We start from the raw sequence: 15,006 nt of genomic DNA, 5'->3' as shown, positions 1-15,006 counted from the left end.
TTCCGAACTCCCTATATCGTCAAGAAAAGACAGTGGGAGCGCAAGCTCGAAGCGGAAGCGCGGAAGCAAGAAGAAGAGGAGAAAAAGAAGAAACTCGGCACCCGCAGCTCGCCACGCGCAAGCAGAAAGGACCAAAACCAGGACCGCTCGAGGAGCAAGTCCAGGCAACGCAGCAGGTCGAGGAACCGATCGGAATCCTTCCCTCGCCTGCCACCGTTGAGGACTGAAACATCAAACACCAAGGACTCACGTGACAGTGGCAGTGTTCGTGCAACCTCGGGATATCCGGCAACAATCGCACCAAAGGTAGGTTGGGTGGGTAGGGCCGCCCAGGATGCTAATGCGGAAATCTTAAATGCCCTTAAGGAGCAGAATAGGATCCTGATGGAACAAAATGCTGAACTAAAGAAGCAGTTAGACGAACTTAAGTCAGATTTGATTAAAAAAACAGAGCAGGAGGCTACACCGGCTCTGGCAGTCAGTCCTCCTCCCTTCAAGAAAGTTAAATCCAGGCAGAATGAAGAGGGCGTCAAATACGAGAATAGGATAACGAACCTAGAAGCGGAATGCAACTCGATAAAGGGCATGCTAGAGTCGATACTTGAACAAGTAAAATCGCTGGGTAGCGCTATGGAACAGATGAAAGGTGAAATCCAATTCAGGGACAAACAAATTCAATGGCTATACGGGGAAGCTCAGTCAAAGCAAACGACACGACCTCAGGATGACACCAAAATGCAGCAATAACACGATCTGGCAATGGAATTGTAGGGGCTTCATCAACAAACGTGCGGTCTTACAGGCATTTCTCGATGGAAGCGATCGCCCGGAGGTTATTGCAGTTCAGGAATGCGGGAAAAATTCAAAATTGGCGGGATATAAATCCTACCCGGGCATTGGAAACGATACTCAGGTAGTCACGTTTGTCAAGAGAAATGTAACGGCAATGCAGCATGAGACGGGAAACACCGAAATCGACCACTCGCTGGTGGAGCTCATACCGCGCAAACGTGCGCAAAGGAATCTATACGTATTAAATATCTACAGTTCACCCAAGCAAAGAAAATGTGATTTCGGGGACCTGTTTCTCAAAGTAAAAAGCCTAGCCCAGGGCGACCCTCTGCTGGTAGTGGGGGACTTCAATGCTCCACACCCAGCCTGGGGTTACAAACACACTCTAGCTAAAGGTAGGGCCTTATGGGAGAAAGTTCAACATCACAACCTGGTGCTGATTACAGACCCCATGCATCCGACGAGGCAGGGAAACAGCGTGTCAGCAGACACGACGCCAGATCTGACCCTCACGCACGGCGGTATCGAGGCCACGTGGTGTAATACCGGGGAAGACCTAGGCAGTGATCACAAGATCATAGAGATCGTGGTTAGCAACGGACCCCCAGTTCCGAAGAAGCGCAAGCACAGAGTAACTAACTGGGACGCCTTCAGGAATATAGGTACAGATAACGAACCGATAGAAGATATTGGGGCATGGAGTAGGAAGATAATCGATGCCACCCAAACGGCCACAGACGAGCTGGAGGTGGATGAGGTGCTTGAGATAATCGACAGCCACCTCATCGGCCTCTGGAGGAAAAAGAGAGACATAGAGGAGAAAATCCGAAACAAAAGGTGGGATAGGAACCTCCGTAAGAGGATAGCCATCCTAAACAAACAGATCGAGGAATACTCGCTAGAGCTGACCAAACAAAATTGGGGAAATATATGCGACCAAATGAACAGAGAACTCAGCAGCGCGAAAACGTGGAAATTACTCCGGCACCTGCTTGACCCGGATAAGACTAGATCAGAAGCGCAACAGCAACTTCAGAGACTCGTTTACAAATTCGACGGCTCCTCGAAAGAGCTACTAGACGAGGTCCGCAATCGCTACCTAAGTCCACCCACTCGCGAAACTCTGCCCGACTACACAGGTTCCGCGAATGAGGCCCTGGATGCCCCCCTAACGGTAGCGGAGGTTAGAGCCGAAATTAACCGTCTCAGGACCAAAACGGCTGCGGGCCCGGACCGAGTCAGTAACAAAACGCTAAGAAACCTAAATGACGAGTCCATCTGCAACTTAACTAATTATATGCAGAGATGTTGGGATAGAGGAGAGATACTTCCGCAATGGAAAGAGGCTAATTTAGCCCTCATTCCAAAACCAGCAAAGAAGCTCGGACTCGAAAACCTCAGGCCAATCTCCATCACGTCATGTGTAGGAAAACTGATGGAACACGTCATCCAAAATAGACTCAGCAGGTACCTTGAGGACAAAGAGCTCTATCCAGACACCATGATCGGCTTCAGGGCCAAACTTTCCGTCTGCGACGTGATGCTACAGATTAAAGAGGAAATCATAGAGAAAGTTACCCAAGACACCAGAGTTATCGTTGGCCTAGACGTCACTAAGGCTTTCGATAATGTAAAGCATACCGCAATCCTGAACAACCTGAGCTCACTAAACGTAGGTGTAAAAACATATAACTACGTGAGGGATTTTCTCTCTAACCGGACAGCGACCATAAAGCTAGGGGGAGCATCCCTCGAAAACATACAACTCGGAAATCGGGGAACGCCGCAGGGATCGGTCTTATCCCCTACCCTTTTCAACATCGCCATGATAGGGCTCCCCGAGAGACTAAATAAGATAGAGGACCTACATTACACCATATACGCGGACGACCTCACGTTATGGGTCAACCATGGCAGCGATGGGCACATTGAGGAAGTCCTCCAAAAGGCCATATGCGAGGTCGAAAAATATCTAGAGCCAATAGGGCTAAAATGCTCTGCGGAAAAATCGGAGGCACTGTTCATTGTTCCAAACAATTTTAGGAAGGCCTCTCGAAACGATTATGACATAATGCTGAGAGCCGGCGGAAGACCGATACCCGCGGTAGAACGCATCAGGGTACTCGGACTTTACGTCCAGGCAAATGGCAAAAACACAGAGACAATTAGGAAACTAGAAAACAGTATAGAGCAAATCTGTAGAATGTTAAAACGCATATCTAACAAACACGGTGGGATGAAGGAAGCAAACCTCCTCAGGCTGTTTCAGACCTTTGGCGTTAGCCGCATTCTGTTTGTTGCCCCGTTCCTGAAACTCACCAAGGCAGAGAAAAGTAAGTTAGACATCATCATAAGAAAAGGTATCAAAAGTGCATTGGGTCTTCCCCCGAACACCTCGACGGCCAAGATACTCAGCCTAGGCGTCTCGAACACCATAGACGAGCTCATCGAGGCGACCAAGGCGTCACAGCAACAACGACTGCTAGGCAGCAGAACAGGTCGGAAAATACTAGAACGACTGGGTTACAAATCCAGAGAAATTGCTAAGGACATGAAGGACCTCCCTAAGAATGTTAGAGAAAAGCTAACAATATCGCCCCTGCCCAGGAACATGAATCCGGCATATCACGAGGGCAGACGTAGGAGCAGAGCCATCACCCTGCAAATCAGATACGGAGGCAGGCCGGACGTCCTATACACCGACGCCGCAGAACACATAGGAAAGAAAGCTTACACGGCAGTGGCAGTAACGGAAGACGGCGTCCCGCACTCGTGCTGCACAATACTTAGTTGCGACACGCAAGATGCTGAGGAGGCTGCCATCGCGCTGGCGCTTACTAAGCCAGGAACGAGGGTGATAGTTAGCGACTCTAAGTCAGCCATTAGAAATTACGACCGAGGCAGGATTTCCAACGCTGCCTGGAAAATTCTCGCAAATGCGGAAGTGACAGCGGAACAGGTAACGCTTATTTGGGCTCCAGCTCATCGGGGTCTCATCGGGAACGAAAAGGCGCATGCGGCCGCCCGAGGTCTTACTTTCCGGACGATCGCCGAGGATGCCCTAGACCCGTTTGTACAACCATCCCCGAGGGTAGAGGAACTGGGAAATTTTCACGAAATTACCCAACATTATAGACTAGCGCGTAAGGTACTTCCCCCGGCTAATCCACAGCTTAGCAGGAAAGAAGAGGTCTACTGGAGGAAATTACAAACCGGGGTCTTCGCAAACCCTTTATTATACAGCAAATGGCACCCCAAAGTATACGACTCTAGATGCAAGAACTGTAAAGGCGTCGCGGACCTCGTCCACATGGCGTGGACGTGTCCCTCTTACAACAAACCTCATAGAAATACTGCATCCTGGGAGGTCCTGCTACTCAGCCTGACCTCAAGCACTCAGCGAAAAGTCATCGGTCTCGCCTTAGAAGCCGCCGTGTCCCAAGGGATCCCGGCCGACTGATGGGGGGGCACTGAGCTTACTCTGTGCCTTTGACTGGTGCGAATAAAGTTTCTTATGTATGTATCCACATGAAAAAGAAACAAGTCTCGTGAAAAGTAACGTATCACCCAAAAATTGTTGAGGTACGTTTTGCATTTGGACGACACACCCACAAACAGGATATTGCAGCTGTAACCGCTGTGAAAGGTAGGATTATCCTGGTTGATTTTAAACGAAAACTTTATTACAAACGATAAATTTTCATTTGTTCAAGATGCGTATATCGGGTCATTTGGAATTAGGTATTTCAAGACGGAACGATTAGCGCTTATTGGCATATTTTAACAATTGTCAGGTACCTTTGCGGGATGGTACAGGACAATTAGACATGCTGGCGGAAATACGTACATTTTACGATCGTGGAAATATTTTGCTGCTTTATTTTTTTAAATTAGAGTAATGGAAGATCAGGCCATCCTCTTTCCCAAAAAAGCGAACTGTTACTTTTTACCTCAGATGAAACGTATTGAAATGAAGATAATAAGTATGGCTTTCGGTAACGCAAACAAGAAGGTAGATTGAATGCGCAAACTAATTCAAGGTTTACGTACACCTTGCATGTGACGGTCTTTCGGCACCGGTACTGGTTGTTCACATTCTATTGCAGCCGAGTGATACTAACTAGTGTTGATAATTTTTGGAGACTGAAAAGCTAAAACCTTTTTACTTCGAGTGCACTCATTTGCTTTTATCCTACAATTGGTATTTTTATATTGTGTTTGAGATACTTGCATCTTGTTTTTTTCAGTGCGTGTTTAAAGTACTCGCCGACGCCGGATCTACAGATGTTGCCGTGAAGACGTATAAGAATGTCATAGCTGCTATTGTAGCTGCAAATAGCAATCCACGTATGTACCCAATCCTATCATTTTTACGTGAAATAAACTGGTTGCCGTAAGCTTTGCATGAAGAGCCAGTAGTAATACTCACAATCAACATAAGCATTGCGTTCCTACGACCTGTGTGCCGCTTTTCGAACCACGCCTACCGTCCCAGTACGCAAAAGGCAGCTCTGCTATTGCGTATAGTTGATGTGGAACCATTGTGTGGCCTGGTAATTTTTGCGGCTCCATTTACAGAAATTTAAACGTCTCCTTTTGGACCCTGACAGGTAGAGGTTTTTGTGTACACAGGAGTACCCGCCGCGTTGGCTCAGTGGCTATGGCGTTGTGCTCCTAAGCTCAAGAGCGCGAATTGGATTCCCGGGGAAGACTGCCGCTGTCTGATGGAGGAGATAGGCGAAATTGTCCTTGTGTTCGAGAATTCGGCGCACTTTAAAGATTGCTGCCTGGTCAAAATAAACTTGAAGCCTTCCACAACGGCGCGCCTATCGCGTGCCGTGGCACGCTGACGTGCACCCTTGCTTCCGTGGAACGAAAATAAGCACCCTTGCTTCCTCCTCAATATATCCCTTCTCACAGTCCCAAACCAATCCTGCTCCTACAGTTCCAGTCCTCCTCTCTCTATGGCTTTCTTTCCGTGGGTACTATTCCAATATAAGGCGCCCCAGCCAGGGGACTATTTGCCCTGATGAAAACAAGTCGCTTTGCTGAAACGTTTGCAACAATCGCTGTCGCTAGTCACTGTTAAAAATATTAGAGAAAGAAGAGGTGGCCATTGCCAGGTGCCACCTAATATCACCATCATTGTATAGTTCCATCCGCCATTAAAAAGAATCACTCACGCCCCGCGGTCCTCGCCTCGGTTCTTCAACAAAATGGTGCCTTGACCAGGATGGGAAGATCTACACAGTTGGAGAACGGAGTGTGCGGACCGCCATCAACGATGACGCGAGTGACACGGCTGCGATGGGACTGAACGGTGACCGCTGACCACGGGCCGCAGGCGGACGTGACTACCCACGGATCAATTGAGGGCTCACCAAGCAACTAACGACCAGGCGCCCTCACCAACGGAACCGAGCGGACGCCTGCGGGGACCAGCGGAATCAACGGCTTCGGTTTCTTGCCTACCATGACTCTTCTCGACGACCTACAGATATTACCGACGCCGAGCATCGACATGGAGGCCCTGTCTGAACGAAGAAACCTAATCCGGAAAGACGCCACCACACTGATCAACGATATAAAATCACGGATGAACGCCGAGGCGCCATCAATCGGTAAGCTAATTTGCCTCAAGAAGAGCCTGATGGAAAAATATGAAATACTAAAGAAACTGGATAGTGAAATTGCAGAGCTCGTCGAACTGGATGATTTAGAAAAAGAATATAAAGCCGCCTATGAATTCGACGATCTTATCCTGTTGACCAAATTTAGAATGGAGCGATTGTCGTCGGAATTACAAAAGCACTCTACCGATGACACTAAAAATAGCCCCGGAGGAAGAGGATGGTGCCGTAAACATCAACGAATCGGCTTTGCAGAACGGTCACCTTCTAAACAGAAACAGTGATTTGACGACGCCTTTGAAAGAAGCTCATCAGGAACCAAGAGTCACCCAACAAGCTGCTCTCTCACAAGGAATTATTGCACCAACTGACGATGTAGAGGCAGCTACGTCTGTTGACTGCTCAGACAATTTCGCTTTGATTGATTGATTGATTGTAGGGTTTAACGCGCCGACGCAACGCAGACGATGAGGCGCGCCGTAGTGGAGGGCTCCGGATTAATTTTGACCACGTGGGGATCTTTATCGTCCGCCGAAATCTCGTACACACGGGCGTTTTTGCTTTTCGCATCCATCAGAAAAGCGGCCGCCGCGGCCGGGAATCGAACCCGCGACCTCGTGCTCAGCAGCGCAACGCCTTAGCCACTGAGCCACCGCGGCGGGTAGACAATTTCGCTCCCAACGATGAAGTTTACCGAAGTAGACATAAGAGTTGGGGCACCGCAGTGGGGACACCTCACAAGGAATTATTGCACCAACTGACGATGTAGGGGCAGCTACGTCTGTTGACTGCTCAGACAATTTCGCTCCCAACGATTAAGTTTACCGAAGTAGACATAAGAGTTGGGGCACCGCAGGGGGGACACCTCACCAGTCGTCTCGTTCGTGCAGTCTTTCCGGGTGGGGAGATCAGCGCGCCAGGAACGACCTAATGAAGGCCCACAAAAACCACAGGCTAACAAAGTAGCACATCATAAATATCGACAACCTAAAGAAAACCTAGGCTCACCAATGGAGACACCTGATAGATGTTGTCATCACAGTAGCACAACTTCCACCTGGATTGGGTTGGCCAAGGCACAACGTGACGATCTTAAGACCCCGGTGTCAAAACGTAAAAAGCGAATCAAGGTGGACCCACAAAAAGCAGGTAGAAGTACCAGAAAGACGTCTTCACGGAAGTGCGTGAAAAATTGCCGACTGATCGTGAAAATGAGGAAAAAAGGAAAAGCCCCTTGTAAAAGGATCGCTGCCCGCACAACAAGAGCCAACCGATACCAGATATCTTCCAAGAAAAGAAAAGCGATCCGGCGCACATGTCACGAGACGCCTGCACGAGCGCTGGCAAGTCATCTCGTACAGACGGGGGTCAAGACAAGCCACTTGCCCTGGCCCTACTCCAAAAAGCGCAGCTATCACCGACGCACCAAGCATCGATGGAAGCAAAAGTACGGACTAGCACAGGGCGGCTACAACGGGCAGGACATCGCTTGGTATCTGGACTGCTTAACGAACTTGAACTTCCGCCTGTTGGGTGCGACAAAGGCAATAACGCGGAACGACCGCTGAAAACTGCTTCATTTCAGCATCTTCCTGTGCTAATCGCGCGCCCGGGAGGATGTTAAAAATATTAGAGAAAGAAGAGGTGGCCATGGCCAGGTGCCACCTAATATCACCATCATTGTATAGTTCCATCCGCCAGTACAAAGAATCACTCACGCCCCGCGGTCCTCGCCTCGGTTCTTCAACAGTCACTACCTTGTTATATATATATATATATATATATATATATATATATATATATATATATATATATATATATATATATGTATATATATATATATATATATATATATATATATATATATATATATATATATATATATATATATATATATATATATATATATATATATATATATATATATATGCAAACAAAGAGAACCTGGACGCCAGTTGAAAAATACACGAAAGTCATGTTCGATCACGGTGAGGAATGACTGGGCTTAATAACATTGCGGCCGAGGGACCGGGCTTCGTCAGATTACAGTGATGGCATTTGTCGTACAGCTTATATATGTTTGGAAACTACAAATTATCAGCAAAAAGTAAAAGAAGCTACAGCAGTTGAATAAAATATAATATATATATATATATATATATATATATATATACATATATATATATATATATATATATATATATATATATATATATATATATATATATATATATATATATATATATCAAAGATACAGTCCTTATTGCCAGTGCTGTTCGCCGACTTGACGGTGCTTTATAACGCAAAAGGAGGTGATTGTCCTTTTTGTATGATAGAGGACTAAAGAAATCAAAGTTGAGACAAAATACGCCGTGATGGAAAGCGGGAATCGAACCACAACTTCGCCTAATGCGTGGCGTGCGGTGCGCTACCGACTGCGCTATACCTGCGGTGGATTTTCTCTCGACTTCAGCGGGGGCGTATATTTAAGGGGGTCCAGAGACCAGTAACTTGGGCCGCTCCTGGACCTCTACGGGAGAAGCAGAGGGTCTTTCGTTATCCCAGCGGCTCGCAACGTGAAACGTGGTCAAATGTCTGTGTAAGCCATTGGCCTTTCCCGACTGCTGGAGCCGGAATCCTCTTAATGCATTGTGCAGAGCAGAAATATATGTGACGAGGCATTCCGTAAGAACACACATCAAAGATGCAGTCCTTATTTCCAGTGCTCTTCGGCTACCTGAAGGTGTTTTACAGGGCCATATTAGGTGACTATTTTTTTGTGTGTGATACAGGAATAAATAAATCAAAGTCGAGAAAAATCTGCCGTGATCGGAAGCGAGAATCGAACCCACGACCTCGTGGCGAGCCGTTGGGATAACGAAAGATGCGTCGCGTCTCCTGCGGTGGTGAATGGGTGGCGCTAGTTTACGCGTCTGCGGACCATCTTAAATATAAGCCCCCGCCGAAGTCGGGAGGAGATCCGCCTCTGGGATTGCGCAGTTGGTAGCGCGCCGCACGCGTTATGCGGAGGGCGCGGGTTCGATTCCCGCTTCCGATCACGGCGGAGTTTTTCTCGACTTTGATTTCTTTATTCCTGTATCGTAGAAAAAAGACAATCACCTCATTTGGCGCTGTAAAGCACCTTCAATTAGCCGAATAGCACTGGCAATGAGTACTGCATCTTTGATGTGTATCACGGGATCCCACGTCCCATATATCATAAATTTCTGTGCTCTCTCACTCTCTCTCTTTCTATATAAATATATATATATATATATATATATATATATATATATATATATATATATATATATATATATATATATATATATATATATATTTAAATAAATACACACTTACTGCACTTAAGGATGCAGGCTTATCGTGGCTCCTAATAGACTAGGCAGTGAGCTAAAACAGTTGCTTCATCATTGTACACCTCTACGCAGTTCAACTGCACGTAATACAGGACGGGGACATTTTTGTACTGTAATAACGTCTTGTAGGGTAACTGTTTTCTTTTCCGTACAGTGGCGCTGTCGTTTCGGGTTTCAACGAATCAAATCCAGGGCACGGTCAACTTGAAAGGTTGTGACGGCACTGTCTCCGTGTCCTTGCCGAAGGATGTCGCTGGGAAGGTAAGCAAGGAACCAAAATGGTTTTGCAGACATCTCGTAAACATTAAGTACTTATGATGAGCTAGGTTGCACGCCGCTTTTATTAAAACCATTATTGGTGTTTGACGTTCTCGGGTTCTTTCGCGCCTGTTAGGTCAGGAATCGTAATTACACTAAAAGTTTCTCTGAATTAGAAAATCGCAATAAAGATAGCTTAGCTGTCACAGTTTCAATGAGTAAGTGTACAGAGAATAGCGAGCCTCATTGTTGTTTTTGGGATAAAAATGTTAGAATATTCAAGGGTACTGGTCAGCAAAACTGAAAATACTCTGCGCAATTTTGAGCTATCTAGCTAGCAGCGCTTGTTCGCGCATTAACGGCGGGAACGTGCCCTGGAGAATGCAGCCCGATTATCACGAACACAAAAGAGCCACCAGGACTTCAGCGCTTGTTTCGTGACTCGGAGGAAGTAAGCATGTCTTGTACGTGAAAACTGCCGACTTTCGGGGCCGGCTAGCGTTGGCCGCTGCCTTGCTGGACAACGAAGTAAACGCAGTGTCCTAAGCAATGAGCCCAAAAACTTAACTGATGGTTTGGGAAGAAGCAACTCGTGCACTCGCAGCTCCTGCCACGGTAGCAAAATGTATTGTTTCAGACTCGCTTCCGACTCATAGTGGCAGGAATAATAGCCAGAATCATTTCCACATTTATAGGGAAAAAATGCAAACACAGTCACCTTGTGTGGACACCGTCATGCTCACCCCTGCCGGGTTACAACTGGCTCGCAAAACTATTTGAGATTTCGGTACCCAGAGGCAAGCTCGTCACGTACAGGTCGATTACGCACCACTATGGCTGGGCCTCCTGAAACAACTGCAGTACCCCATACTTTAGACAGCCGGTGGTCCGGGAACAAAGTGGGTGCCAAGAGACGGGTCTCAAAGAAGGGTAAGACCAATAAAATGATGAAGGGGTGAAATAAAGAAATTCTGTGGAAACTGCTGGCTCAAGCAACGAAGGACAGGAGCAGGTTGGAGGTGGATAGGAATGGCCTTCGTCCTGGAGTGGACCTGAGTTGGCTGTTGATCATGATAATGCTTATCACACTCTTAGTTCGCCATACGCAACCGGTTGCGGGGGAACAAGGGCAGTGTAACCCCTTTCACCACCCCGTCAGCTACAACCTCTATTCCCACTCCCATTATCGTACAAATGCAAGTTCGGGGAAACACGTACCCTAAGGGCACGCCCACAATAGCATTACTCAAGTGCTCGCTACTTAGGCGTTAGAACACAACAGCAATGGGAAGCCGCCTTGCTCACCTCTCGCCTAAACCCACAAGAACTTGTCCAACTGGCTGCAAATTCCTCTACAACCCACGGGTTCACGGTAGCCATTTAACGAAGAGGGCCTCGTAATTACCTCCTTTTCGCCCCTCCCATCCGAAGGGTCTCAAACAATGTTCCTTCGCGCTTTTTCTCTACTAGAGATATCACGCTGTCAGAAAGATAACAGAGCGAAAATAAAAACATTCACATGCAGAAGATAGTCAAAAAGGAGTGATAAATCGCCTATCAGAAACGTTTTTTCCACCGCGGAAGATTTTTAAGCCTCCTAAGGTTCATATGAGATATGGAGAAGTAACGACTCCAATGCGTTGTCGTATAAGACCTTTTGCTTACCCTGTTCACGGTGAGGCTTATGATTCGAGGTTTTGTATACTCTGCGATGGCCGGATATGTCAGTCAAAAATATCCCTGCCCCTTCAAACACTCTTTGGGAGTGCTTGAAAGTCAGGCAGCCGGTTTACAAACTGGCTGCGTAAAAGGCTGTTAGGTTTTGCTTGGGTACCACATTTCCTCCATGAGTAAAATTAAATTTGTTAGTACCGAACATGAACGTAATGGTGGAGTTAACTTGCTGAGCAAGTTTAATAGAGGTGAACGAACTACAATGTTTCAATTTTATAACAGTATGAAAGCTCCACTAGATTTTTTCCCCTCGTGTAAAGCCGCCAGCACCGCTTCTGCGAGTCTCGACAATACGGGGAAATTCCCGGAGTGGCATTGTAGTCGGGACCGCAGGTGCGGGAATGGCTAAACTTATATTTTATTACCAATGCAATTTTCCAGCAATTTTGACTTTTCGTTCAATCGGCGAAAACGTCGCAGAGGAAGTTCTCCGATCATTTGAGAAAGCCTGCAGTGTATTTGGACTAACAAGAGTGTGTTCCCATTTTCACCGCAGGTCACTGTTGTTAAGTTCAGGCTCCTCATGTAATTAATGAAAGCCGCCGGTCGCTCATGTATTGGCGTCGCCTCCGCTGGGAGCTTCTTTTCCGTGTCCCTTTCATGTAGCCGCACGGACGCCAAGTTCGGAGACGCGGAGAGCGTGTTTTGTGCCCGTCCTTTTGTGTGTCAAAAGACGGGGGCGATTAGGCTGAGTATCTCTGCCGCGTCGGAGGTGGCTGGGTCATTCGGCATGACAAGCTGACGGGAAGCTGAATGATGGTGTGTCTCAAGTGTCGGAAAGGCGCGCGGTGTTTTTGGGAATCTGCGACGCCGGCGCCGGGCGCGCTCCGTTGGCAGGTCGTTCGCCTCGATGACGGTCGCGTGGGCTGGCAGCGTCTCTTCCCGTGGGCTGTTCAGGCGGGTGGCGGCGCCCCTTTAGTCTGGGAGGGGATTAGCCCCGACTCCCTCTTTGTCCCGGCGCGCGCGCAGACCAGACGCCAAGACGAGGACGCGGGAGGAGGTCAGCCGCGTGAAGACCGCTCCAAGCCGTCGGCTTGGCTTTTGGGCAGATGCCGCCCGCTGAACGTAATGGTGTGTCCACTTTAGGCCTCAGATGTCCTTTATTTGCTGGTCGGGTGCAACAGCGTGCGTGGGAAACGCACTATGAGTGCATAAGAGAGAGGGTTGGGTCACGTGACCGCAGGTGGGGACACATGTGTGATTGGCTGGTTCCTGTGGCCAATCAATGGTTTCTATTAATTGTTTAAAGGGTTTTTTTCTCTTTCTTGTACGCCCCCTTCTTGGAGGCGGGGTTTTTGGAATCAAAACCGGAGTGTTGGGTTTTGTCGATGGTCGGTCGAGAGGGGATCTAGTTCAGTATAGATCTCGACCGAACAGGATGCTGCTGTCAGAGTGACAATGTAACCGTCACTCTGACCTGATGTAAACTTGGAGTAATGTAAATAGTGTACATAAACCTAATATCCAGCAAGGAAGGCAGTCCTCATCCCTCACCCGCTCCAAGCATCGGTCATCGGTCATCGGAGCGAGTCGAAATCGTCCTCTCGGTTCGCGCATCAAAAGAACATCACTATTTCGTCTCCATCAGTTCGCCAAGAAGATGGAGAGGCGAAATTTAACTACTGTTAAAACACACCTTAAAGCAGTGTGCAACTCTTCGGGCGCTGAAAAGGTGACCCGGGCACCATTTTAGCGGTCCCCCTTCTTACGGCCGGTCTTGATCCCTCCGGAAGCCAAGCCCACGCTGTATACGCGCTTGTCACTTTACACTCTTCTCCCGCTCCCGCGCTCTTTTCGCGCTCAAAGCGCGAATGTTGATCCGTGCTTTGTTTTTGTTGGAGCACGAAAGTCTGTCCAGGATAATATTCAACTTAGCTTGAACGAGTCTTATTCTTCCTAACAGGCATTGCTTTGATAAGTGACAAACTGTTCCCCTAAATATCCAAACGTTACAACAAGCAATAAGCAATGCCGTTTTCTTGTAAAAGATAGCCCTTTTATAAAGTTGCCAAGGAAGAAGCGGATACAAACCTACTTGAATCACGTGTTTGGACAATCTGAGTGGCATATACCACGACCAACGCGCTCAGTCCAACGCTACGTTGTCGCGTCTTTCTTGTGTCATCATAGTTGTTATGAGGTCCCATGAAGCCACAGAGAGAGGGCGTTGCTTGTGACAGGTAGTTTCGGGGTTCCTTAAGCAGTGCCACTGATTTAAAAATGGAAAAATATCCTTATCAGGCACATATTATGTACTAAAAAAACTGATTGCGTTTGCAGTGCAAAACGGACCTGAGCGATGCCTGCGACTCACCTGCGGTAAGTCTTTACTTTCCTGTGAAAGCGGCATTCCAATGCTGCGTACAAGATGGATTAGGCGTTGCGTTGGAAGTCACAGAAAGACCTTGTGCGCAGTCCAGCCCTTATTTACCAAGGGAAACCCAGCAGAGATTATATGAATGGAAATCTTGGTTAGAAGGGCAAAGGAACCACACAGCCGAGAGTAAGACGACATTCTGGACTAAAACATAGAAGAGGATTTGTGAGGATGGAGGGCCGTGGGAATTTAGAGCTTCCGTTCTGCAGCATACATGATCAGGTTTGTGCTGCTGAGCCCAAAGACGCGCGGTGCGATTCCCCGCAGCGGTGGCCGCTTGTTTGTTGAGCGCGCAAAGGAACATACGCGTGTGTTCATGATTTAGGCCATGTTAAAGATTTCGGGTGCGTTGAAATTACTCCGGAAGGATCCACTACGGAGCGCCTAATAACCTCAGTGGTTTCGGCGCGTTAAACCATACAGCGATCATACGTGGACACCTTCACGACGATATGCTGACATGCTTGGCCCACTGCTGACATGCTTGGCTGACATGCTGACATTCGCCCCCTCATCAGTCTTTCAATCCCAATTCCGATGCTGTCGCCTGCGGGTTGCTTAAAATGCATTGCTTGAAATGCACTCCCTCTACCATTTCTTGTTAATGGAATTTGAACTTCTTGTGATGTGAAAAGGGCAACTCGGCTTTGCGTGCAATGTCTTGGCTATTCGAACGTTTTCCTGGGCAGTTGGGGAGTGGTTCCTACCTTTGTATCACAAAGAAAAACACGGACGGTGAACGCAGACTAATGTTGTTGCTCTTCACATCGGCTTACATTCCCAATGATCCTTTGTTGAGAAGAAGAAATGTAAGCCGTTAGTAATACGCACGTAAAAG

The 15,006-nt window shown here is 47.6% G+C and overlaps 1 protein-coding gene across 3 annotated transcripts in view; it reads left to right on the top strand.

Moving 5' to 3' along the window:
* LOC144175884 (uncharacterized) overlaps positions 1-15,006 on the top strand; it is a 48,905-nt gene that overhangs the window by 18,427 nt on the left and 15,472 nt on the right. For all 3 annotated transcript variants that reach the window (XM_077704941.1, XM_077704939.1, XM_077704940.1), the window contains exons 5-7: positions 5,040-5,139; positions 9,954-10,060; positions 14,072-14,110. In XM_077704941.1, the coding sequence (XP_077561067.1) occupies positions 5,040-5,139; positions 9,954-10,060; positions 14,072-14,110 (246 nt within the window). The remainder of the gene's footprint in view (positions 1-5,039; positions 5,140-9,953; positions 10,061-14,071; positions 14,111-15,006) is intronic.

Source organism: Haemaphysalis longicornis, unplaced genomic scaffold, assembly GCF_048455015.1.
Source record: "Haemaphysalis longicornis isolate Haplotype H1 unplaced genomic scaffold, Haemaphysalis longicornis Haplotype H1 scaffold_3, whole genome shotgun sequence".
Taxonomy (NCBI): domain Eukaryota; kingdom Metazoa; phylum Arthropoda; class Arachnida; order Ixodida; family Ixodidae; genus Haemaphysalis; species Haemaphysalis longicornis.
The sequence above is the reverse complement of the archived record's forward strand: the minus strand, read 5'-3'. Positions and strand labels throughout refer to the sequence as shown.